Genomic DNA, 22,524 nt, shown 5'->3' with positions numbered 1-22,524 from the left:
GCTGCGGAGCGGGCGGTACCGGGCTGCTATGGGGCACCAGCACCGCGGTGCAAGGCCCAAAGGCCCCCACCGCAGCGGGACGAACGGGACGGTACCGGGCGCCGCCGCCGCCGCCATGACACCGCCTCAGGCCCGCCCCCTTCCCTCCACAACCAATCAGGGTTTCCCAGCGTGCCCTTCGGCTTCCGGGGCCGGCCCGCGTTGCCGGGCAACGGCGGGGGTGAGGCGGAGGCGCGGAGTAGGCCGCGGCGGGCACCAGGGCCTGAGCACCGTTGCCGGTATATAACCGGTGTTTGGAACCCACCGGGGTTCCTCGGGTCTGCCCTGTGCCTCAGCCGCCGTTTGCAGCATCACCGCGGCGTTAAACGGCACATAGCGTACCTCTGATGGCTCCTTACCGATAGCCCGGCGCTGTGCTCAGGCGGGAGGCAGGCCCTGCCCGGCCTGCTCTGGTTTTACCACTAATAACCCTTATTGTAAGCTGCCTATTAATAAATTACATCTTATTCCCCAGGCTTTAAAGTGTGGGTGCGTCGGTGCATAATTGTCCATCAGTAATCCCACGGGAAGCGGGTGTTTTCCTTACTGGGACGGTGTTAACTTGGTTTTAATCAGCCGTAGATGACCACACGGAGCAGCTCTGGAGTCGCCCTGCCGATGCACTCGCTGCGGTTCCTCGCCTCTAATTGCTGTTGCTAATCAGTGCCTGGGAGCTCCAGCTGAAGGCCTGCTCTTACCCTGGTAATTCCTTTTATAACCACGCTGAGGAACGTTTAAACTCATTAATTCCAAGCGGAGCATGGAAAAGGAGCACGTGTCAGTGCTGCCGCGCTGGGTGGGTGGGTGCCAGAAGGGTGTTTGTGCTTGCCTTGATGTCAGGGGCAGAGGTTTGGGTCCTGAATTGAACCCGGGAGGGGATGGGAGGGTTGGTTTGTGTCGCTCAGTTCGGTGATGAAAACAAGGGCAGCACCAATGTCTCTTTATTCCAACCCAAAATGCTTTGAAGAGCACTCAAATGGACCAAGGGTTACTGAATCCCAGTCTTTGCCAGGAAAGCGCTTTCAGCTGCTTCAAGGACTGAATTTCCTCTCTGCTAATGGCTAGTGAGGCAGAACCTTTTGCATCAGTTCTGCTCAGGAGCACTCCTCCTCACCTGAGCACTCACTGGGGATTTATCAGTGTGGCAGCCCCAGATTCTGCATTATTAAAAAACTTCCCTGCAGTTGTTGCTCACCCGAGATTGTGAAGGGAGGCTGCCTCTAATGGGAGCTGTCTTCTTCCCCACAAGCTGCATGTATTGGGAATTCTGAACCACATTCAACACATGAAAGTGTATCTTTTGTTCTGGGAGTTTTCAGAATGCTTTTGAGGTCTGTCTTGTGTGGGGTTTAGCCTTGTGTTTACCAGTATCTGAGAGACTTAAACAGGAGGAGGAGGCTTCAGCTATGCTTAAAGCTCTGCTGGTGCTTGGAAGCTTTGTGGATGAGGGTCTGAGTGTTCATCTTCAGGCTGAGTTACTCCAGGTCCTGCTTAGTCCACACAAGTGCTTGCCAACGGAGCCCTGTTGTGCTTCGTTAGTCAGTGTCTTGGTTCTCCTGTGCTTGCAGAGTTTGATGGGAACATGGAGCCTTCTTCCCCACCAGACCCAGGGAGTCCTGCAGGGAGGAGCTCCTCTGTGCCACAGAGAAACTACCGCGTCCTGGTGGGTGTGACTGGGAGTGTGGCTGCCCTCAAGCTGCCCCTTCTCATTGCTGAGTTGCTGAAGATCACTGAGGTGAGTAAAGCTGTTGGCAGAGCATTTTAAAGTTGGTGTTGTCCTGTTGCTGTTCTTGAGGGAGGGATTGTGTGGCTTCTGATGGAATGGAAGGTTCCTTCTGGCTTTGAGCCCTCTGAAATTGTGTTGTGGGAGGATTCCTCCTGGGTTTAAAAATCAATCAATTTCCTCTCATTTCATACTTCTACACTTAGCTTCACATTAGGCTTAAAGCGCCTATTCCAGGGTATTTCCGTAGGCAAACATTTGGATTCTGGACTATGAAAGTGTTATTTTTCAGCTCAGCCTAACTCTCTGAAGTGATTGAATAGGTCCTTGCTTTGGTGGGGTTTTTTGGTGGAATATGTCTTTGTCAGCCAAATTATCAGCTCTGGCCACAGCCGCAGGTGATAGTTTCTGGAATGGGAAATCTCTGGTTAGGATACTGCAATTCTCTGTAGGTGAGGTGTGGACTTTGCAAAGGTGCTGAGCAGCAAAGGGCAACTGCATCTTGTAAAGGCAGAAGTAACAATGTGCTGTATGTGCCCATGCACTTGGTTTTTACTAAGGGTTTGTTGTCTGGAGTAACAGAGGTGTCCAGCAGAGGCCAGTAGTGACTGGAATCAGGGAGGGAAACGTGTGAACTTTTCGCTGTAGACTAAAGTCAGAGAAAAACTTGGAAAACCTTTGGCTTTTAAGAAGAGGAGCAAATGATTTTGGAGCAGTAGAAGAGTGGCAGAAACACAACAGTGCACTTAAATATGCAGATATTGGTTAGATTGCTCAGTGAATCTCCTTTAGAATGATATGGGCAGCTTTGTCTTGTAGATACACTATCAGAGTCAGAAGAGTTGTGATCCTTGAGTAACTCTGATGCATCTGGTTGGTGTTGGCTTGGAGAGCTGTTGGTGTCCAAGCTTTAAGGGTACTAAGGATGCAGGGAGCTTTTGGGCTGGCATGGTGGGTTGGAGAGAGGGGCCTCAGTTAATTTATTACTTGACCTGAAGTGATTAGTGAGGCCAAAGGTTATAGCCTAAAGGAAGAGTGCCACAGACAGCTGCTCCCAGGGAGCTCCTGGTAGTTCATTTATTAATTTAAATGATATATTTACTCACTTGTGCTGTGATTTCCAGGCCTGACCCAAGGCCTGCTGAACCACTGTGACTTTTCCATGCAGTTTGGTCTGTCTTGTACAAGTCAATTTCTTTACTGATGGAACAGAACTCTGAAAGGAAGCAGGGGAAGGTTTTGATACTGAAGGAGATGTGGCCGGAGGCTTGAAACTGGAGGGGTTACTTTAAGTTGCTGTTTTGGCTGGAGTGATCCTTGGTGAACAACTTGGCAGCATGGTTCTGCACTCATTAAACTTTCACAGCTCCTTGAGGGTGATAGTGGAGGTGACTCCATCTGACTGCCTTCTGTTTAACCTCTCTGAAGATGGAGGAAATTCAGACAGCAGCAGCTTCCACCTTTCAGGTTATTCCCCTTACACCTGGTGTTGTGGGGACACAGCCAAAAGGGTCTCCTCAGGATGCTGTGGGTAACTCATGGTTGTCCTACACTCACATGCTGATGATCTCAGGCTGGTGCCTGGAATTTCTGAGCAGCCTGGCAGGAATACAATGGCAAAAATGATGTTGGTTAGTTGTAAAGAAAGGCAACAGTGGGGGAAATGTGTTGCTATTGGAGCTACAGGCTCTCATGTGGACCTTGAGGTTTAAACCATTTCGTGGTGCTCCTGCCAGGTAACCTCTACACCAGCTTGTAAGTGCCATTTACCAGAGGAGCTCCTCATTCTCTTCAGCAGTTGTTCCTGAAGCTCAGTCTGTAAAGATTTTGTTGTCAAAACTGAGAAGTCTATGGAGGAAAAACCCTGCACAGCCCTTTACCCCACACAGAAACATCTGTGACAGGAGGATCCTCTACCAGCAACCAGCAAAACTGGGTGAGCACAGGAGAATGCTTTTGCCATCAGGTTTGTTCTGGAGAATCAGCTTAAGTGCTCCAAGCAAATGAACTCTGACCAGTCTGAACTCTCTCCAGTAAAGTTGTTGGAGCATGGCTAGACTGGCTTTACTGTTTAAGCAGAGATATATCCACAGGCAAACAGAGGGTGTGCCAGGTAAATAGAAGGAAAAAGCTGTGGAGGCTTAAGTGAGCTTGAGAACACTGATCTCTTCCCAGCGTAACTGGAGGGACTTGAAGTTCTTTCTCAGAACAAGGGAACCAGGAGCCCACCCCAGCAGAAAACCTTCATTGGGGAGAATATTTAACTTAAGATAGCAACTTTCTTGGGAGAGTGGTGGAATTGCCACCACGTGAGGTCCTTGAGCATCACTCTGGTATGCTCTGGCTTGTGGGTTGGATGCTGAACTCCATAGCCCAATTCCCTGTTCCTGAGCTTATGCTTTGAAGACTGGAGATGGTTCTGAAATGATGTTTTTAAGAAAAACAAAGTGTCTTTGGGGTATTTTTCTGTCCTTTACCCTGAGAGGGGCATTTCTGGTCTAGATTTTGTCTAATGACACAACTGAAGTGATAAAATATGTGGTAGGTGGAGTTGTATCACCTGAAACTCCTTCTGTCTCACTGCAAAACAAGACTACCACTACCAAACATTCCTCCTGACAACTTCTAGCCCAAACCTGGCCTCCTGCTGCCATTTCAGAGAGCTGACATGCCCCTTAAAGCTGCACATTGCCCTTTAAAATCACTAGAGAACTAGCATCTTGCAGGCTGTGAGGTTAACACCTAGCTAGGCCTGCAGCGCGGCAGAGAGCAGCGTTAGCACCTCTGTGGGTGTCAGTGCTTGGCTCCAAAGAGTAGCTTCCTGTGAGCTGAGGTTAACATGGAAACCATACACTTGCTTGCTGTGAATGTGATCTTCACGCTCAGAAGCACTAGAAGTGCAGCTGTGGTTCCAAGTTAGGCTCACTTGAAGAAGAGCAGACATTTAGAAGAGGCAAAGAACCACATATAGCACTGTGTGCAGCTGTGTTTTCCCATCCTTTTCTCTTCAGGAAGTGGGGAAAATTACTGAAGCCTGTGATATGCTAAGGCTGGGATTTTCCAGCTGCTTCCAGCTGCTGTTCTAGTCACATAGGGTGCAGATAACCAACCCTGCTTCATTCCCAGTCAAATAGATGGTGTCGGGGAGATAGGTTAACATGTGTCGTTACTTCAACCATTGCTGCTGAAGATAGCTGGTTGGAGGGGTCTGGCACTGGGTTTTAGGACAAGTGAGCAGGCAGTGCTTTATCAGTTGTTTTCCTCAGGCCACAGGGTTTTAGTGGGAAGGAGTTTTGGTGAGGCTGCTTTCTCCCCATCTCTCTGCTGGGCCAATAGAACCACGTTGCACTGTGAACGGCTTGAAGGAGCAGGCAGTGGTTAAAACTGGCTAACAATAAGGAAAAGTGTTCTTTCTCACTGTTATCTGTGGCATCTCCCACATTACCAGTCTTTTCAGAGCTCTCCCTCCATGTGTTGGCCTGTCTCTTTTTGAAGGGGTACCCCTGGAGGAATTGCAGGTGGGTGTACAGTTGCATGTCCTGCACCATGGATGACCAGCACAAGCAGAACCACCCTAACACTGACCTGCTGTGTGCAGGGCAGCTCCAGTGGGCTGCATGGGGCAGGCAGCTGGCTGTGGCATTTGACTGTGACATTTGCCAGGGTGACAGCTTTGAGCAGGTCATGGGACACATAGAAATTGGGGAAACCCTCCTTTTTCCTCTTGTTGAGATTTCTACAGGAGGAAATGAAAGGATCTCCTGTCATAGAGCAACTTGGCACCTCCTAAGTGTGTGTCAAAAAAACTCCAAGGGATGTGATAGGGTTTCCCAGAATGGTTTGGGTTGAAGGAAGCTTAAAGCTCACCCAGTCCTAACCCCTGCCACGGGCAGGGACACCTTCCACTAGAGCAGCTTGCTCCAAGCCCCTGTGTCCAACCTGGCCTTGAACACTGCCAGGGATGGGGCAGCCACAGCTTCTCTGGGCACCCTGTGCCAGCGCCTCAGCACCCTCACAGGGAAGAGCTTCTACCTAAGAGCTCATCTCAGTCTCTCCTCGAGCAGGTTCAAGCCATTCCCCTTGGCCTGTCCCTACAGGCCCTTGTCCCAAGCCCCTCTCCAGGTTTCCTGCAGCCCCTTCAGGCACTGGAGCTGCTCTGAGGTCTCCCCTTCAGGAGCCTTCTCTTGTCCAGGCTGCCCCAGCCCAGCTCTCTCAGCCTGGCTCCAGAGCAGAGCTGCTCCAGCCCTCACAGCATCTCTCTGGTCTAATCTGGACTCATTCCAGCAGCTTCATGTTGGGCTTCTCATTGACCAACATCCCCAGGATATACCGTATAACTGAAGGTTCCACTGGCTTTCAGCAAAGGCAGGCAGGTTTATCCAGGGTTTCAGAGAAAACCTTCATACATTTTCACCCTTTTCTTGGCGGAAACCACTGCTTTACTGGTTTGGCTGCACAGAAACCATGTGCTGTGAACATACCTAGAGTTTCTCCTCTTTCCAGCATCTTACCTTGATAAGGGGGGATAGGAAGGCTGGAAGACACCGCTCTGACTTATTTGTGGTATTTTTATCCCTGGCTGGAGCAAGTCTAACTAACCTGGTTTTAAAAGGCAGGATCCAGTGATCTGTAGCTATCCCCGTGTCTGGCACCAGGAGATCATCATGAGAGGGACAGAAAGAGGTTCGCAGTGTGGTCCATGCGACCAAGAAGTGCTCCTCTGTCTCCCAAAGCCCCTCTTCCTTGTGAAGCCTTGCATGGCACCGGTGGGTTTGTTTTTGGTGCTGGTGCTGAGCCCCACTCACCTTCTTGTCCCTCAGCAGTTCTTTTGATCAGTCAGCACTGTGCTTGCTCTTGGCTCCAAGTATGGAAAGATGCAAGTGCCCTGTAGGCAATGCCACCCCTTGGCAGTCCTGTACACTGTGGTTATGGATCCCACTGAGGTGAGATGCTCTCCTACTCCCTTTGGCAGGCATGTTGGAGAGATTAAAGGGCATTTTTTCCCTGAGCTTTGGTTTGCTCCTTCTTGCTGCCTCTTTGAAGTTCTGTGCAGAGTGCACCTCATTCAGACCTGCTCTGGCCTCTCTGCTGTCCCTGCTGGGAACTGGCCATGTGAACACATAAACTGGCTCAACATGAGCTGGCCTGAGCATTTTAGGGGGCTTTAAAATGAGTCTTTGGCTCCCATAAATACCTGTAGTGGCCTTTCAGCTGTGAACAGGGGAAGCTCCCCTGAGAAACTGCTTTGTGGCTCGAGCCCAGCTTGACAGGGTTGTCCTGAAGTCTAACCGCTGGTCTGTCTCTCTTTTCTGATCAGCTCGAAGTGAAGGTGGTCACCACTGAGAGAGCAAAGCATTTCTACAACGTCCAGGAGATTCCTGTCACCCTCTACAGCGATGAAGATGAATGGAAGGTGAGTTGTGCTTCCATGGGAGACTGCAAAGGCTTCCGTCCCATCCCCAGCAGCCACAGGTTTTGTAATTCAAGTAGCTTTGTCATGCCTTCTGCTTCCAGAGGGCCGGTGGGGTCATGCTTCAGGAAAAAAAGCAGGCTCCTGGGAGATTCACTTGTTCAAGTGCTGAACAGCAAATAGAAGTGCTTCATTGCAAGAGACCACATCTGTTTGTGCTTTAATCCTCGGCCAAGACTTGTTTCTTTGGAGCATTGTGTGCAGTTCTGGTGTCCTCAGCATAAGAAGGACATGGAGCCGTTGGAGCAAGTCCAGAGGAGGCCATGAGGATGCTCAGGGGCTGGAGCAGCTCCTGTATGGAGCCAGGCTGAGAATACTGGGGCTGTTCAGCCTGGAGAAGAGAAGCTGTGTGGAGACCTCAGAGCAGCTTCCAGTGTCTGAAGGGGACTACAAGGATTCTGGAGAGGGACTCTTCATTAGGGACTGTAGCGATAGGACAAGGGGTGATGGGTTCAAACTGAAAAAGGGGAAGTTCAAGTTAGATCTAAGGCAGAAGTTCTTCCCTGTGAGGGTGCTGAGGTGCTGGCACAGGGCGCCCAGAGAAGCTGTGGCTGCCCCATCCTTGGCAGTGTTCAAGGCCAGGTTGGACACAGGGGCTTGGAGCAAGCTGCTCTAGTGCAAGATGTCCCTGCCCGTGGCAGGGGTTGGAACTGGATGAACATTAAGGTCCCTTCCAACCCAAACCATTCTATGGTTCTAGTCATGTATGCTTTGGAATCTGGCTTTCCAAGAACATGGTTCCAACCACACTGTAAATGAGGAAGGACAGGCTGCCCTGGCAGGGCTGCAGCAGGTGGTGAGGGTGGCAGTGGTGTCTCACCACCCTGGGCTCAGCCACTATCCACAGGTCTAAGAGGAGTCTCAGGAAGTGTCAAGAAAGCCACTGCAGAGTCGTGGTGAGGGTGTTTGGGACTTGTCATGAGTCACACTTGTCCCAAAAGCAAGAGCTTAATTCTTTTTAGCACTAAGTATTGGCTCTACAGACATCAGTGGTGTTCCCCAGCTGCCCACACTGCTTTGAAACATCTGGTGTGGGGCTGGGAGGCTGCCTGCTGGCAGGGAGGAGCAGACCAGCTCCTGGAGGTGCCGTGCGCTGATGGGATAAGTGGCTGGAGGTTAGAGAGGTTCTCCTTCCTGCTGGAAGCACTGTTTGCCTTGGAAGTCTGTGCTCTGTGCTCATGTGCGTACATAGAAGAGCCATTCCAGCAAAGGATGGCTCAGTTGCCAGGGCTGTGGACATCTCTAGACCCTGTAAAATGGCTTTTTCTCTTCACTACAGCTTTGCTGACATGCTTTGAGAGTTCCTGTGTGTGTGGAGGCTCATTGTATAAACATCAGCATTTGTATATATATATATATATGTGGCAGTCCTGAGCCAAGTACAAGGAGGAGCTGGAAACGGTGTCAGGAAGCACCAGCTTTCTGGAGGCTGGCTTTTTGTTATGATTTCCAGTGACTTAGAGAAGGAACAGCTTGTGGCCCTGATGCACCTCTTCTGGCCTGTGGTTGTATGTGTCCTCTGGGGATTAAGCACCTGTTGCTGCTTCTGTTGGTGCTTTCCCACATAAGTTCCCAGTTAACTGTGCTCTTACAAAGAGACCAGGACTCTTTTGAGCAGCTCAGCTTTAGAGTTTAGAGCCAGTTGAGGAGGGAAGTGCCCTGTTGGCCTAACCTCATCCGTCCTGAAGAAAGCCAACAGGACTGTTTGCTGCTGTACTTAAGAGGATGCTGCTGTGAGTATGCATCCTAACTGGAAGGGACTTGTGGAATTAGGGATCTAGACCTCATAAAAGCCAGTGGACAGCTTCTCTTGAAAGAATCATGGAGCTTATAAACCACAAGGCTTCCTCAAGGAATGTGCCCCCAGTTTGGGCCTGCCTGGCTTCAGTTGCTGACAGGATGGAGCTCTTCCTTCCACTCAGATATGCTGCAAGTTGAGGGGGCTTTTGCAAACAAGAGTGAAGCTGAGGGGTGATGTGGGTGAGAAGTGAATGGGGAAAGCTCTTTCCTGTGAGTTGAAATCTGGGGTTGTCTGACGTGTGAATTGTCCCTGTAGGGGAAGGACATCTGTTTGTAGAGCTCCAAGCGCAGCAGTGCTGTCCCTTAGCTGTGATCCCTGAATGGGCAACATGGCCTTCAAACAAGTGGGCACTGGGTCCCTGGTTCTGCACACTCTCAGGTCTCAGTGTGAAAATAGGTTTCCATGGTGGTTACTATGGGATTGCTCAAGTGAGGGCTCAGTAACCTGCACCTTGTCTGCTCCCCAGCTGTGGAAGGCGCGCTCGGACCCTGTGCTGCACATTGAGCTCAGGCGCTGGGCTGACCTGATGCTCGTGGCACCTCTGGATGCAAACACGCTGGCAAAGCTTGCCAATGGCATCTGTGACAACCTGCTGGTGAGTAACAGTGAGTTCTCTCACCTCCCAGTGTTAGACTGCCTGACCTTTCTTTTCATGGAAACTTGTGCTTCTGCAGCAGCGAGATCAGCCACATTTGCATGTTCTGCTCCCACTTCATCTGCTCGTCTTGCTCTTCCTGCACTATGGCTCCTTCTCAAACAGTCATTCCTCCCTTCCCTTCTCTGCATCCCTTTCCAATCCTCACCTCAGTCTCTCTTCCATCAGTTCCCAGTCCCTGCTTTGTGCCTTTCCTGCTTTCGCTTTCATTTATTGCTCTTTCTACCCCCACCCTCTCTCTGCCATGCCTGTGCACACATGCACTCGCGCTTACTTTTGAGTTCCTCTCTGCATTTCTTAGATGTGATCTGAAAAGACACCTGTGAGATCTGATAAAACTATTGACTTCCTCCTCCCTTGCCTCCTCCCTCACCTAACTGCAGAGCACACCAAGTCAAACACACACTCACTCACCTTCCACTCGCAGCTAGAGGGCATTTTGCTTGTTCAGGCTTGTTTTTTTGGTATCAAAAGTGCTTAAAGGCTGATCAGAAAGTGCATTAAAAGAGACTGTGGGCCTCTCATGGCTGATAGGGACCTTCACCAGGGCTGAATGCTCTGTGTCCAGGCATTAGGTCTTCGTTAGGAGAGGTCATAAGCATTAACCACCATTAAGATGTGCCAAGAAGCTGCAGATGTTGCTGTGGTACATCACCCAGCGGTAATGCATGGAGGAAGATGCATTAGAGCTAGGAATGGAGGGCAGTGCATCACATCCAGAGAGCCCTGTGTGACCAACTTAGCTCTTCAGGTAAGAGGAAGCGCATGTAAATGCAGAGCAACAGCCCTGATTTGTATGAGTAGAGGGTCTGAGAGAAGCCAGGAGGAGCTGTGGGAGGGACAAGCAATATCTTGTCCTTCTGGGTCCCCTTGGTACTATAGATGCCATGGTGGTAGCAGAGGGAAGAGCTCAGGAAGGGTGTTAGGGATGCATGGCTTCCCAAACTCCTGCCAGTGTTTTCAGAGAGCCTTGTGGAGGGAAGAGGAAGCTCCTGCAGGTGCTGGTTGGCAAGTTAAAACAGATGCTGGCAGGATTCCCTGTGCTGGGAAAGGTTCAAATCACAGGACACAAGAAAGGATGGGCAGAGTTCTCCAAGTACTCTGTGATCTGAACAGAGACCCTGCACCGGGGCTGTTGCTACCTGGGAAGCTCCTTTTGCAGGATTTAAATGCCTCTGGGCCTAGAGAACCTGATGGACATTGCAGTATGGCAACCAGCATTCATCTTTTCAAGGTGATGCTTGGTTATCTGGGAGCTCTGTATTACAGAGGAGTCAGCTATGACTCGCTGTAGCACACAGGAGCTGCCAGCAGCTGCTGCCGCAGTCCACGTGTATTCTGGTATCCTCTGTACCCTGGAAGCAGCAGTGCTTCCCTTGGGAGGAGTTACACATCCAGCTGGCATAGCTTTGCCAGCGTGCTGTGTTTGGCTCCACAGCTCAAGTGTTGCCTGGGGATCTCCCTGTAGCTGGTATGGCCTGTGGCCACCCTTCAGCTCCCCTCAGCCCTCCAAATGGGCTGGCACATTGTGTGCCAGCTTGCTTTGCTCCAGCCATTGGGCTGTTTGCAGGATGGGATCTATCCTCTTTGAAGTCTCCCTTATCTTTCCTGCCTGTCAGAGCTGAGCTCTGCTGGAATGTGGTACAAATCAGCATCAGCCCCATGCATCTGCTTGTGGGTTACTACCTCTGCACTGACAGGTTGAGGCTTTTGGCCCTGTCATGACACCCAGGCTGGGAAAGCACTTCTGTGGTGCCGAGTGATGGGGGGGGGAATGGGGAAAGCCAAGCCATCCAGAGCTGACCCTCTCGGCTTCTCTTGCAGACCTGTGTGATCCGTGCCTGGGATCTGAGCAAACCTCTGCTCTTCTGCCCAGCAATGAACACAGCCATGTGGGAGCATCCCATCACAGCACGGCACGTGGAGCAGCTGAAAGGCTTTGGCTACACGGAGATCCCCTGTGTGGTGAAGAAACTAGTGTGTGGAGATGAAGGTCAGTCCCTTTGCCAGCCTTCTGGCTCTTTCTTCCCTGCACAAGTGCATTCTTTTGTCATGTGGTGCTCCCCATGTTGAGCTGCAAGGAGCAGATGCTCACTGCTGGGGTTGACACAAACAAACTGAAGCTTTCCCCTGTGCTGGCTGGTATCTGTCATCCTCATCCATTAATTTTTAAGTAGTCTTAAGAGGTCATCCAAGCCAGGCTTTCAAATGAGCTGTGAGATAGGCCTGAGATTCCAAAGAAACACTCATTCAAGTAGAGAGGAGATGGAAGCAGAAGGAATGCTTTGTGGTGAGTGTTGTCAGCCTGGGATTTGGGTATCCTGACTTCTAATGTGACTACAACAAGCACTTTGCAGTCCTGGCCGAGGGTGTCGCTGAATGTGCATGTCACATCTGTTGGTGTTTGTTGCCTGGGTTACTCTTCAGCTTCCCAGATGAGTTTTGATTTGGGGTTTTGACATCAGATTTGTCTGTGAAGTGAAAGAGGGTGGGGAGGGAGTGTTGTCACACCCGCTTTCAAAAGGCTTCACTTGCAGTGCTAAGAAATACCACTGAAATGATCTCATCTGTGTTTTAGAAGCTGCTTTAACTGGAGGTATTTTGACTTTGGGGGGGGGTTGAGGAGGGTTTTTCATGCAAGCAATTTGGCCAGATTGGAAAATATCACCCAGTTCTAGCCCATAACAGCAAATATGCACTTACCTGTGCAGTAATGGACTCATACTTTTGGTTAGCAACCTCAACTCATGCAGGATTTTAACAGCTCTGTTCAATAAACAGGCTGTAGCAGAGACAGGGTGTTAAAATGCTCTTCACAGTTCAACCCTAGGGCTGGCTTTAGTTCCTGAACTCTTAAGTGGTTGCAATGCTTCTAGAGGGTGGTTTTGGAGCAAGACACTAAGAAATAGTTACACTGGGGTGACTATAGTCAAGTAACTCAGGAACCATTGAAATACCCTGGACATTTATGCTTCTGTTGGGGTTTTAGCCCTGATGACATCAAATTCCTGACACACTTGTAATGATGTTAAGGGAAGCTGCCCAAAAGAGGTTATCCTGTGCAGATGTTTTGGCAGAAGCAGGAAGAGCATCTGGCATCACTTTGTCCTTTCTTTCTTCCCTTCATCCTTTTCAGTACACATGTAGGATCTCCATCCCCATAGCAAGCAGCTGAGTGCCTCCTCATTGGTACTGTGCTGCTGCTTGCAGGTTCATGCACCTGAGGCAGAGCTGTGGTGTTACATCCCTACTCCACAGATGAAATGGGTGCAGTTTTGCATCCCTGAGCCTCCACTTGTGTTTGTGAGTCAATTCCCACCAAGATTTTCCTGTAGGCAGGATTTTCCTGTAGGAAAATGCTGGTGAAGCAGTTGTTGTCCTGCTTTAAGCCCAGCCAGCAGCTCAGCCCCATGCAGCCACTCACTTCCTTCCCCTCAGTGGGATGGAGAGAGAGATTCAGAAGGGTAAAAGGGAGAAAACTTGAGAGAAAACCAGTTTAATAATGGAAATAAAAGAATAAACTGTGATGAAAAGGAAAGTAAGAGAGAAATAAACCCCAGAAAGCCAAGTGATGCAAATGAAATCACTTACAAGTGATGTCATATGGCATATAGAATAGCCCTTGGGTCAGCTGTCTGGCCCTGTCCCCTCCCAAGTCCTTGTGCCCTCTCCCTGGTGGGGTGGGGTGAGGACCAGCAAAGGCCTCAACTGTGTAAGTGCTGCTCAGCAAGAAGGAAAACATCCCAGTGTTCCTAACGCTATTTCCAGCCCAAATCCAACCAACAGCCCCATTGGAGCTAATCCGAAGTAAATGAACTCCATCCAGCACAGCAGTGATGGACTCCAGGTCTCTTTAAGACCCAAGACACTCTCCACCACTGCCTTTTTCCTCTCATCCCCTCTGTTTCAGGCCGTTCACCCCAAAGCCTCTTCCTCTCTAGTAATTGAATGTGGGTTTCATCCACAAAGCTTCACCCGAGCAGCAGGTAACAAAGTTCTCACAGCTGCTGCTGAAGGAAAGAGATTCAGTTTGCCCCAGTTCTGTCTGTTGACGCTGCGGTTTGGCTTGCTGCAGAAGAGGATTAGGTCCTCACTCATGTGGCTGGTCTCACCTGAAGTGGGCCAGATCCTAAAAGAGTTCAAATCATCAGTTAAATTGAGTTGACAACTAAACTGTTTCCTTGGCTGGGTAGTTAAATGCTATCTTTATATCACAATAGAAAGGGAGCTCTGGGAGGTGCCATCCCACCCATGGGCCTGCAGCGATTCCCCTTGGCAAAAGCATTGCCAGACTGCTGGGATCTTCCTCACTCTTGGCTGCATTTCTAGAGCCAGACACACTGGAAGGTTTTGACCTGTAGGCATGAGCTGTGCTGCAAGACAGGCTCTGCTCAACCTAAGAATCCAGCTGGGAATTGCCCAATTGTTGAGCAAGTGGGTGGTAGAGGACAAAGGCAGGTCTTGGGATTGTTCTCAGCTCTGCAGAGGCAGGCAGGGAATGTCTCGTGTTTAGCAGGACCGGGCAACTGCAGCTCCTCTCCTTGAGGTGAGGAGATCAGGAGGGCCCACATCTGCCTGCAGCTTGTCCACAGGATGCTCCAGACCTCCTGGGATGGGCAGGTCTGAAAGGCATTCACAGGCTTACACTGCAGGGAAACCCAATTTTCTTCTCCTTCCAAAAATACCATTCTTCACCACAAATCCTCAGGACAAGGGGTGATGGGTTCAAACTGAAGTAGGGGAAGTTCAGGTTAGATCTAAGGCAGAAGCTCTTCCCTGTGAGGGTGCTGAGGCGTTGGCACAGGGTGCCCAGAGAAGCTGTGGCTGCCCCATCCCTGGCAGTGCTCAAGGCCAGGTTGGACACAAGGGCTTGGAGCAAGCTGCTCTAGGGGAAGGGGTCCCTGCCCATGGCAGGGGTTCGAACTGGATGAGCTTTAAGGCCCCTTCCAACCCAAACCAGTCTGGGTTCTGTATCCAGCTACACCTTTGGTCCCAGACAAGTCTCAGGTGAGAAACTGATTGCTGCTGCCCAGTAAAGCACATATTTCCAGTGTTTAGAGCCAGCAGGACAGAAGATCAATAGAGATCCATCTCTTCAATGTTCCAATGGAGACAGATGCTAGTGGGAGAAGTATCCTTCCTCAGCCCCAGGGGAATTGCGGGAGTGAATGGCCTGAGCGCGGAGTTCAGTACAGAGGCTTGGACACCATGATTTAATGCTCTCTGGCCTTAAACTTCTAAACCTAAGTTTAAAAAGACTTTCAGATGTTCATCTGGCACCAAGCCAGTCCATTTCCCCCCACATTAGAGAAAGCTGTTCTGGATCTGCACCAGCTTGAATCCTGGGAGTAATGCTTGGAGATGACCGAGTGCTGCACAGAACAAAATGTAAAAGCTTTTTTCCTTCTGGACTGGGTTGGTGCCAGATGAGTATCTGAAAGTCTGCTCTTCCTAGGCAAAGGCCGTTTCAGAAAGCTCCTGAGCATGCACACACAGTTTATTGTGAAGAAAGGAGGTGGAACAGAGGATTTGCTATTTTTGGGGTGCTTTTGCACGTTTGCCCCCGGGGTGGTGTGAGCTGAGATTGTAACTCCGTGTGCAGTCAAGGGTTAGATGCAGGCTCCTCTGGGGATGATTGGGAAGATGAGGTGCTTCAGAAGGTCATCTGAGTTGCCTGTTGAGGTTTCCTGCCTCTCTCCATTGACTGCAGAGCTTGTGCTTCTGCCTGGACTTCTGAGTTACGAACCAGACTTGTAAGACTCTTCTCACTCTCCTCCCTTGCTGATGTCCCCCCGTGCCATAGAACCCCTGCAGAACTGGGGGTTCCTTTCTCTTGGGTCATAAGGAAACAACGTGGGGATGCCTGGTGAGCTCTGCTGACCTGTGCCACTGCGGTGCAGCTCATCTTCTGCAGTCATGCAGTGTGTGGAACAGAGAGGTGGTGGGACAGGGGAAGCACATGCCTCATGTCTCTGTGGATCTGGATTTCACAGTATCCCAGAATGGTTTGGGTTGAAGGAAGCTTAAAGCTCATCCAGTTCCCACCCCCTGCCACAGGCAGGGACACCTTCCACTAGAGCAGCTTGCTCCAAGCCCCTGTGTCCAACCTGGCCTTGAGCACTGCCAGGGATGGGGCAGCCACAGCTTCTCTGGGCACCCTGTGCCAGCGCCTCAGCACCCTCCCAGGGAAGAGCTTCTGCCTAAGAGCTCATCTCAGTCTCCCCTCAGGCAGGTTAAAGCCATTCCCCTTGGCCTGTCCCTACATCCCTTGTCCCAAGCCCCTCTCCAGGTTTCCTGCAGCCCCTTCAGGCACTGGAGCTGCTCTGAGGTCTCCCCTTCAGGAGCCTTCTCTTGTCCAGGCTGCCCCAGCCCAGCTCTCTCAGCCTGGCTCCAGAGCAGAGCTGCTCCAGCTCTCGCAGCATCTCCGTGGCCTCCTCTGGTCTCACCCCAGCAGCTCCACGTCCCTCTTGTGTTGGGATTTCACTGTGTGTGGTTTGCTGTTCCCCTGCAGGTCGCGGTGCCATGGCAGAGGTGTGGACCATTGTGGAGAGCGTGAAGAGGATCCTGGAGGAGCGGGGCTTGCCAGCACAGAGCTGATGTTTGGCACATTCATTGTGTTTGGTGCCTCCCTAATGATTTGAAGATAAAACCAAGTGCTCTGCAACCAAAGAACTGAAACAGTTGCTTCCAGCTGGTGCCAGCCTCAAATGTGGTTCAGTGCTGCAGACTCTCAGAAACCAAAGCCAAGGACATGCTGCTTTAGTATGGGAAAGCCCTGTGGTATCTCACAGAGATGGAGCAACGTTCTGCCTGGCCACTCACCTCGTGTCTCACGTTTCCTTCCTGAGGAGGCTGCAGAAGGAATTGCTGATGTATTTCAGTGGTTTCCCCCAAGAGCTGCTGGAGAGAAAGTGCAGTGCAAGCCCTGGCCATGGGGATAGTGCTGGCCCCTGCATGGGGATATCACTGCTCTCCAAAGCCTGGGTTGTAGTTGTGTTGGCTTCACCTTTCCAGCAGGAGTCACTGTCCAAAAGGCATTTCATAGGCTCGTAGAATCACAGAATGGTTTGGTTTGGAAAGGACCTTAAAATCATCCCGCTCCAACCCCTTTTTGGGACTTAATAAATGAGAGCTTTGCATTCTGCCCCTGGAGAATTGCCTCTTGTAGCTGCCCTGGGGGATGTTTGCACCTCACGTCATTGCTAAGCTGTTGTGTCTGCATGTGGTTCCTGTCAGACTTGGGAAAAATAGGCAGAAAGCAGCTTTTTAGTCCTCAGATCAGCTTTTGCTCTATTGTATCTGTTGTCTGGATGGGGCTGCAGACATCAACTGTGTACCAAAATGCCCATCTGAGTGCTCTAGTCAGGAAATGAACAGCCTGAGCCCTTGTGGAAAGCCAGGCTGGGTGTATCCCAAGGGAATGAAGTCAAACATTGCCTATGATGGTCTGTTTCAGCTTGAAAATTAACTGACTGGCATAAAAGCGACTGGGGCCAGAGCAGCCAGGGCTGCCCCATCCAGCTTTCCCTTGGCAATGGGAAGGAACGGGAGCAGACTGGGGCTGTGGGGCACGTTGCTGTGGCAGAGCACTGCCCCAGAGAGTTTATTTTTAACCAGTCCCAGGCAAATTTAAGGCCTTTGGTACAGAACGTGCATCCTGCCTGTGGGGGCAACCTTCAGCCTGCTGCACACCAGGGAGGAGGTTCTCGGGGTATGTTTGCTTTTCTTATCTATCCCACACCACACAAATAGCACTCTGGCTCCTCTACTGATAGATCCAGGGATCCAGAGCTTCTGGGGATTGAGACAGAGGGATCTTTGTTGGTTCTTCCAACCTCCAAAGAGCAGAGGTTGTGGCTCTCACAAAGGGCCGTGGTGGTAGCATGGCTGTGACCGTTGCCTTTGTGGTGTGACCTGCATCGTGTGCTGACGTCCTTAGCACTGTGAGAGCTCTCCTCCCTGTCAGAGCAGCTTACTTTCAGCTTATTGAAGGTAGTGGGAGACATGCTGCTTGGTTTCCATGGGGTTTGTAGTGAACTTTGTTTCTCCTACTCGGAGATATGCATGTTCTGGCAGTTGCAGCCCTAACTTGGCCTTGGGGCTAGGCTCTGCTGGGGCTGCCTCGTGGTTGGAGTTGCTTATCCTTCCTCCTAGTCTGTGCCCAGGATCCAGCAGTCCTGTTCCTCAGACCGACCCAAAACACCCTGTCCTTGGTAAGAGTCTTTATCTCCTGCAAGTCTGGGTCGCTGGCTGGAGCCAGCAGACGTTGGCAGGTGTCAGCTGGAGGGTGGCCAAGAAGGTGCCCAACGTGCCCTGCACTGTTTGAGCTCTGATAACTCAGCAGGAAAGGGGAACATTGTGGGTTTAGATCCAGGGCTGGGTTGCCTGGTCCCCCACAGAGCTGACACCAGGCTGATCTGTCAGGCAGAAAGCCACTGCTAAGGCTATAAAGTTGCCTCTCAAGCTTGTGGAGAGGCTGAAATTAAGACTTGCAAAGCACTCTCAGGTCTGTGAATAGAGGAAGCTGATTCTTTGTCCTGCAGAAGCAGATGCTAATTGTGCTGCTGAGTGATCCTTTGCATAACTGCTGTGATATGCATTGGAGGAAGGTCGGGATAACACTGGGATAAACCCATCCCTGAAGCACCTTTCCTTCAGGGCAAATAGAAGCAGCTGTTAGATCCTTTTTGGAAGGGCTAAAGCAAGGGCAGCTTCAACCAGAGCACATGCCTGCACCCAGGACACTGCTGCCTGCAGGAAAGCCCTGTCCCACTTGTTTGGCTTTGGGATGAGGCCTTTCAGGATGAAGGCTGGGGCAATGGGGGAAGGACCCGATTCAAAACCAGGGCTTGGGAAATGCCTCAGTGCCACCAAACCAGGGCAGCCAGGTCACCAAGAGGTGCTGGGTGACAAGTTCCTTGAGGCAGACCTGCTGACACCTCTCACCTTTGTGTGTTTCAGGTTCACAGGGGGGGCAGAAGATGCTGCCTTGGTGCTTTTGCTTTTCCTTCAGCTCTTTCTAAGCCACGCACGCACTGATCCTTCGTTTTGCTTTCCCATGAAGCTCTCTAAAGAGCAAGGCAGCATCCCCATGAGGCTGCCTTGCAATTGCATTCATGCTGCTCAAAACTTACTTTCAGCACTGGCTAAGGAGCGATAAAGGGCTGGGAGCAAAGCTGAGCTCAGGCAGCAGCCTTCCTTCTCCCTGCGCTTAGATCTGGGCTCCGGTGTGACTTGGAGCATCCATTTCTCATACCAAACTTGATGGGATGCTGCGGGGCTGGTTTGCATCTGGATGGCTCCGAATGTGGTGCTTTGCTTAAGAGTTGGCTCCCCAGGTGTCAAATCCCTCTGCTGTCAGTTGTGACAGGAGGTGCATCAGCCTGTGCCTTTGTCCTGCAGCAAGAGCAAAGGTCCATGAACAGACCATAGAATCCCAGACTGGTTTGGGTTGAAGGGACCTTAAAGCTCACCCAGTTCCAATCCCTGCCACGGGCAGGGACACCTTCCCCTAGAGCAGCTTGCTCCAAGCCCCTGTGTCCAACCTGGCCTTGAACACTGCCAGGGATGGGGCAGCCACAGCTTCTCTGGGCACCCTGTGCCAGCGCCTCAGCACCCTCCCAGGGAAGAGCTTCTGCCTAAGAGCTCATCTCAGTCTCCCCTCGAGCAGGTTCAAGCCATTCCCCTTGGCCTGTCCCTACATCCCTTGTCCCAAGCCCCTCTCCAGGTTTCCTGGAGCCCCTTCAGGCACTGGAGCTGCTCTGAGGTCTCCCCTTCAGGAGCCTTCTCTTGTCCAGGCTGCCCCAGCCCAGCTCTCTCAGCCTGGCTCCAGAGCAGAGCTGCTCCAGCCCTCGCAGCATCTCCATGGCCTCCTCTGGCCTCTCTCCAACAGCTCCACGTCCCTCTTGTGCTGCTGCCCCAGAGCTGGATCAGGACTGCAGGGGAGTCTCCCCAGAGCACAGCAGAGGGGCAGGATCCCCTCCCTGAGCTGCTGCTCACGCTCTAGGGGTGCAGCCCAGCACACGGGGGGGTTCTGGGCTCAAGCCCACACTGAGGCATGGTCACGCTGGGCTTCACCATCCCCAGTGCCCAGCCCTGCTTGGTGCTGCAGCTCTGCAGGGGCTCTGGATCTGACACCCAGCAGCAGCAGCAGCAGCTGGGTTCACACCTCCCGCTGGGCTGTGCTGCCAAGGTGCCAGGTGGCAGGAAGCGGGTTTGTGCTTAGCAGTGCCAGGGCCCGGGGGTGACGAGGCGGTGGTGGCACATGAGAGCACCGGGTGCTCCTGAGCCCCATGGAGCGATGGGCAGGTCGGGAAAGGGCTCTGGAGCAGGTGTAGGAAGCATCAATCCATTGGTGAAATTCCATGGTAAATGGGACAGTGATCTAACACAATCCCATGGCAGGGTTCACTTGGTTGATTGCTGTGTAGGGGATGGGGTCAGACAGACCCATTGAGTCACAGGGTTCAGGGAGGATCCCTTGCTTCCGAAATTCCTCAAAGGGGTGTTTAGATGCAGCTGGATCCACTCCTAATCCCGGACTTGCTCAATGGCTCATGTCTGAAGGAGCAGATACACATGCCAACCAATTCTTTGGCATACATTGGGCAGGATTTCAGGGCTGAGCGTACTAGTCACTGTCACAGAGGCCACAGAATTGCCTTTGGTAGATGACAAGCCCCAGAAGGAGTTTATTCTCATCAAAACTCATTGAATGGCAACAAGAATCTACTGCAGGTTGTAGGGGCCAGGAGGAATCCAACACTATGGGACTGACTCCGGGTTTGAAAGGGAATTGAATGGGTTTCACTCACCAGTCGAGCTCTCAACCTCAAGGAGGCCCAACCCAAGGGGAGAGCCCTTGTCATTTGTACCCCAGCCAAATCTGATCTGGAGGCACAAATACAGCCTGAGGGCTCTTTGCTCTCAACCAAGGTGTGGGTCCAGCAATGGGCAGTTATTGCCGTGACCAAAACCAGCCGGTTTGTGTAGAATCCCGGCCTGCTTTGGGTTGAAGGGACCTTAAATCCCATGTAGCTCCAACCCCTGCCACAGGCAGGGACACCTTCCACTAGAGCAGCTTGCTCCAAGCCCCTGTTTCCCACCTGGCCTTGAGCACTGCCAGGGATGCGGTTACCGGAGCCAGACCCAAGCCAGTGGATACCTGTGAGCCCTGCCCCATGTGTTCTGTACTTCAGGTACCAGAGCCAGCAGAGGGGTTTATTGGCAAGTGCTGTGGCTCAGCGGTGCTTCCGTGGGTGCAGGAGGTGGTCCCTCAATCTCAGGCTCCATCCAAGGCCACCCCATCACCCTGTGGCCAGGCCAGGGGGCTAAGGTTGAGCATGGGACAGAGGAGAAGTCACTGTAAAACCAATGGATGTGCTTTGCTGCCATTTGCATCCATTTCATCCCTTGGGAGAGGTTACCACGATAAGGCCAGTGCCAAAGGACCCGGCACAGACTCCTTGGCACCCACTACAGCGATAGCTTGGCTTCAGTGGTGACAGCCTTGCCGTTAGAGCTTGCAGGTGCACTGCTCTGGCCCTGGCCAGCAGCCTCGCTGCAGTTTGTTTTCAGGAGTAATTGAGCTTCATTAGGAGCTTGAATTCCAGCAGGAAGCCTGCTGAGAGTTCCTGTGCTTGTTGGGATGCAGAGGAATGAAGATGCTCAGAGATGCAGAGAAAGAATGGGATGGGGGCAGATCCCTGCGTGGGCTCACCCTGTTTGGGGTTTCCTGGTGGGATGTCGTGTTGTCCTTCACATGGAGACTGGGATTTGTGTCTCTGGCAGTCCTGGTTTTGTTGCACCTCACTTTTCCAGCTCTCTGGGCAGGGAGCAGAGGATGAAGGGGTCAGCACAAGCGGAAAGCCTTGGTGCAGGCCAGGGAGATGAGGAATAAAGGTGGATTTAAAAGAACCTAAGGCTGTAATCCGGGCACTTAAGATAAAATCAACCTGTTTCTGACCTCAGGCTCCTGGGCAATACACGGGGGTGGGCTGTGCCCTGGGGGCTGATGTAATCAGGCTCCACCGATGCTGGTTGCAGACACCTCAGCCTGAAAGTGCTCATAGCCCCTGCACCCATGCCCTGAAGCGTCTGTTAAGTTATCCATGGCCAGTGCCAGCCCGGGAGCATCCCAGGACCCGCTCATCCCTCTGGCCCCAGCCCTTTAGGTAGCCAGGAAATCCCCTCCATCCTCCCCGCAGCGCTGGGGCAGGCAGCATCCCTTCCCTCCAAGGGGAAGCAGGGTTCCTGGCCTTGGGGCAGGACCAAGCCTTATAAACGGGGTTTCTCTTTGCGTGGCTGGAAGAGCCTTTCCCAGGAGAGCCGAGCCCGGCGCTGCCCCGTTTCCCGTTCGGTTCGCACGGCCGCGGGGGGGGTTCTTAGCTGGGGAGAAGCGCGATCCGCGAACCCGAGCGCGATAAGGACGGGGGAAGCGAGAGCCGCGTCAGCGCAGAGGAATGCGGGCGGTGCCGGGCGCAGCCTGCGGCTGGCGGCGGAGCCGGGAGCAAGGCGAGGACCGCAGCGATGCCCCAGGGCAGGAGGTGCTGCCCTGCAGCATCCGCACCCCGGCAGGGCTGGCGCTGGGATGGATGGATGGATGTGCGGCGGGGACGTTGCTCTCGGCCCCCGGTTTGCACTGGTAGGAAATGGCTCTTTAGCTGGGGGGAATTGCACAAGCTCCTGTGTGCGGGCAGGATACAGGTAGGGCGCAGGCGGGCCAAAGGCAGGGAACAGGCAGAGCGCATGGATGCCTCCGGTCACTGAACCCTGCCACTTGCTTGGACAGAAAGTCACTATCGACCCTTGAGCACTGAAGTTACCAACGGCAGCAC

General features: G+C 52.1%; 1 protein-coding gene across 2 annotated transcripts; it reads left to right on the top strand.

Moving 5' to 3' along the window:
* The first annotated feature begins 701 nt into the window (after positions 1-701).
* PPCDC (phosphopantothenoylcysteine decarboxylase) lies at positions 702-16,962 on the top strand. 2 transcript variants are annotated; one of them, XM_061447281.1, is made up of 6 exons: positions 702-741; positions 1,608-1,774; positions 7,080-7,175; positions 9,500-9,628; positions 11,513-11,681; positions 16,200-16,939. In XM_061447281.1, exons 2-6 carry the CDS (start codon positions 1,622-1,624, stop codon positions 16,283-16,285), a joined length of 633 nt encoding a protein of 210 aa, XP_061303265.1. In that variant the 5' UTR covers positions 702-741; positions 1,608-1,621; the 3' UTR covers positions 16,286-16,939. The 2 variants fall into 2 exon arrangements, with proteins under 2 accessions (XP_061303265.1, XP_061303266.1); XM_061447282.1 differs by lacking the exons at positions 702-741; positions 9,500-9,628 and having other exon boundaries at positions 1,307-1,774; positions 16,200-16,962.
* The last annotated feature ends 5,562 nt before the right edge of the window (positions 16,963-22,524 follow it).

Source organism: Pezoporus flaviventris, unplaced genomic scaffold (assembly GCF_033815535.1).
Source record: "Pezoporus flaviventris isolate CSIRO_AGI_PZ_B2104156 unplaced genomic scaffold, CSIRO_AGI_Pfla_v1 ptg000006l, whole genome shotgun sequence".
Taxonomy (NCBI): domain Eukaryota; kingdom Metazoa; phylum Chordata; class Aves; order Psittaciformes; family Psittacidae; genus Pezoporus; species Pezoporus flaviventris.
This window is presented reverse-complemented; position numbering and strand designations above follow the sequence as displayed.